Source organism: Opisthorchis viverrini (assembly GCF_000715545.1).
Source record: "Opisthorchis viverrini unplaced genomic scaffold opera_v5_616, whole genome shotgun sequence".
Lineage (NCBI taxonomy): Eukaryota > Metazoa > Platyhelminthes > Trematoda > Opisthorchiida > Opisthorchiidae > Opisthorchis > Opisthorchis viverrini.
Window position 1 is genome coordinate 26,458 of NW_008752276.1, and position 3,419 is coordinate 29,876.

A 3,419-nucleotide genomic window follows, 5' to 3' on the forward strand; every position below is an offset into this window, starting at 1 on the left:
AGCCTAGCTACTTGCCGGCGGTACATCAAACATGATTTCGTTAGCTTGAAGGTGATGAATTTCTAGCTCATTGATTTCGGAGTACTCAACGCTCTACTCGCTAGTATACAGCGAATATGTATACGTTGTAATTTATGTACCAGTGAATGTAGGGAAGCCCTTAGTCACGTAGATGCTTATTAGAAAACACCAATTGCAATTTTGGAGGCAATGGGACGGGAAACTAAAACCCTTTCAAGCACCTTGTTTCAAAGTGAACTTTTTTTTTCTTCTTCTTCTTCTTCTCGAAGGCATCTTCTCGAACTTCTCTGGAAATTCACTGACAATCAGGCAAGTGTAAATGGGTGATACTCGCCGTAACCCAATTTTCTGATCGAGGAGAAGACGCGGATATCGACCGTACATCACCATGAAGACCGACTTGCCTTTGTTTGATTGTATAGAAGCACAAAAGAGGCAGACAAAGAATTGGAAACAGTTCAGAATCACTTTGACTGTGTGAGTCCGAATGAAGCTGGCATAGTTTACTGGAACACCACTGATTCGGATGCCACGCTACCCGTAAAACCTGGCTTACCGTCGAATACTATGTGATGGCATATACTTTGGCAGAGGGCCTACTGGCCCGAAGTGAGAAGTGAGGCGATGGATTATGTGGTGTCCTGTAAGCGATGTCAAGTGATGAAACAGAACACGACAGAGGAAGTCCACCCCATGGAACCTATTGTTTTCCCAGAAAGCGGTGAGTTGTTGTCTGTGGACGTCACGGACAGAACCCCTTTCTTAGTGGAACGGTGCGGCAGTCGTACCCAATCGGCAGGCGACGACGATCAGCGGAGTGGTAATTGATCCCATCGTGGCCAAACATGGGCGCCAAAAGTGATCGTAAGCGATCTGAGGCCTTGCTTCGGGTGCGAGGAGTTTAGGTTTTGCTCGCATAAGCTGGGTAGAAGACAACTAAGGACGGCACCTTACCACTATCGCACAAATGGCTTAACCGAACGTAATAATCGAACGAGCAACGAGTGGTTAGCGGCCAAAAGAGGTGACTGGGAAGCGAACTTGCTAATGGCGTTGCTAGTTTATCGTGCTCTCAGTCAGTAGACCACGGGCAAGTATCCGCTTATGCTGATGTACGGTCGACATCCGCGTCTTCCGGTTGATCAGAAAATTGGCTTGAAAACGGAGATCTTTCCGGAATATGTGGACTCGTTTTTTACTATTTACTTCGACTTTAGAAACACTCAATGAATATCCAGGAACGTTCAGCAAGATGCGGTCACGTGAAGATGGATGTTCCATTTTTGTAATAAGGATGCATATGAGACGTATGCTTTCATGTCTAATAGTCTGTAAATGGTCAGTTGGAATTTTATAATAAAGTACCCGCAGCGGAGGCTTTCTTCCTGTCGCTGATATTGTTGAGAGGTTAAGACTCTTCCAACTGGGATACACGTTTTCACTATGACGTTTTATTACAAAAAGCCGCATTATTGTCCTCATGGGACGAAGGATTTTTAAAGGTACTCATGAAGCCCGCAGATACGTGAAAATAATTTTGTAGACCCAGGTTGCTGCTCAACGAAGTCCTAGAAAACACCGCAAATCACCAATGTGCACACATTGTTGGAATGATCAATCATTGAACAAGCTGATCAAAATGGCCTAACATACACAGATCAGCATGAACTTTGTACTGCAGAACCACTAGATTTGTGGTGGATACATTTTTCACATTATTGCCATACATTTATAGGTCAAAGGTCGATTCCCAGGAGACGCACAGTATAAAATCCCAGGCGCATGAAGTTTCAAGTATTCCTGAATATGATGCGTCGTTTTTCGCTCCTTATCGCGTTCTTGTTCTGCATCGACCACGTTGCATGGTTGGAGGCCATCGGTAACCACAATTGGTCATCTTTATTCAACAATAATCCGTCGGAGAACTGGGTTGTCCTTGCCGCTGGTTCCAACACCTGGGAAAATTATCGACACCAAGTAGGTTTCCGTTGGTTGTTTGTTGGTTTGAGGCTCGAACGTTCTTCTTCAAAGCGGAAGTTTGCAACAATGGTCCCACAAAACAGCTCTATCCTAACTAGTTGTCTCCATGGCTGTGATATTTAAGTCGAGACGACGGTGGATAGAAGTCACATCTAATAGACACACTAAGGGACACATATTCCGTGGCCGATGTTAGTTTTCGTCAGTATTTACTTGTCGTAAAACGATATTTTGATTTGGGTGGAGTCGATTTTCCGGTCCTATTAAACTCAGGTGTCATTGAGGTGGATAGCGTGAGTCACGTTAATCGGAATCTGACTTTCCTCACCCGTAAGTGTTTATTGTTGCGTTATGTTAGGTGAAATCACGGCCTGCGAGTTGAAGGTATGGTGTTATATAAAACACGGATTCGATGGTTTTCACGCCACCAATAATCATCTGACCTGACATTGTAGCTTGATTATATTAGAGAAACTCTCCCGGGCTCCGCACTGCCGAGGCTTAGAGAGACCTGTTGTATGAACCAGGTGTCAGAAACCTCAACAAAGACCACTGATGTACGAACAACATTGGCTGTTTTGGCGAAAGCACTGAAATTGCTAAGCAATGTGAGCGGATAAATCTATACTACTTGGTGAGATCAAGTAGAGTGTAGTCGGAATTAACATACAGAAATCTATCTTGGTAAGATTCGTTCGTCCTCTCGTGTATCATTTGCATGAGGTCATACGAGAATCATATTGGAAATGTTGCACGTAATTAGTGTGTCTGTATCCATTCTTAAGATTCAGTGAGTAATATTTTATTACCAATGAGTTTCGCCGCAATGTGGCTATTTATCTGGTACGCAAGCGAAAGACAGATTCGGACGTATTTTCGAAGTCAAGGGATACCAAGATTGCACAACTTCGATGAGCAGGCCGTTGTTCGGACACTTGACCGAATGTGGAACTGTGGTCCATACAAGCCCTTCCAGAGCGGAATCCTGCTTCCTGTTCTTGTGATAATGCATCCCAATACTGTTGGGAGAACTGATGCTCCACCAAGCATGGATTATTCTACACACGCTGCTTGCCTTTTTTAGCCTCCATGCCTCACTCCGCCTGTTATCCATAGTTCATTTGTCATTTGTGTTCTCATTCAGGCTGACGTTTATCACGCGTACCAGATCGTACGTCAAAACAACGTTCCAGCGCAGAATATAATTACGCTCGCCTACGACGATATTGCAAACAATCCCAGGTAAATATATCTAAATTATTTCTGCGTAAAGGATTATTATTTAACACTTAATCAGATGTGTGACAGAAAGCACACTCATAGTCTTGGAAATATATTCCAAAACAAGCCTGCGAACCCGGTTCGAACAGAATTTGGAGCCTTTCATTTCTTTCCAATTGACCTACTTGTTAATTTCT

General features: G+C 43.7%; 1 protein-coding gene across 1 annotated transcript; it reads left to right on the forward strand.

Annotated features, from left to right (window-relative positions):
- Positions 1–1,827: 1,827 nt before the first annotated feature.
- On the forward strand, positions 1,828–3,241 carry T265_15574 (hypothetical protein; the record flags this gene model as incomplete). The annotated part of the gene is made up of 2 exons (XM_009178646.1): positions 1,828–1,998; positions 3,146–3,241. Coding segments are annotated over 2 exons (267 nt in total), but the record flags the coding sequence as incomplete, so codon positions are not given.
- Positions 3,242–3,419: the final 178 nt, after the last annotated feature.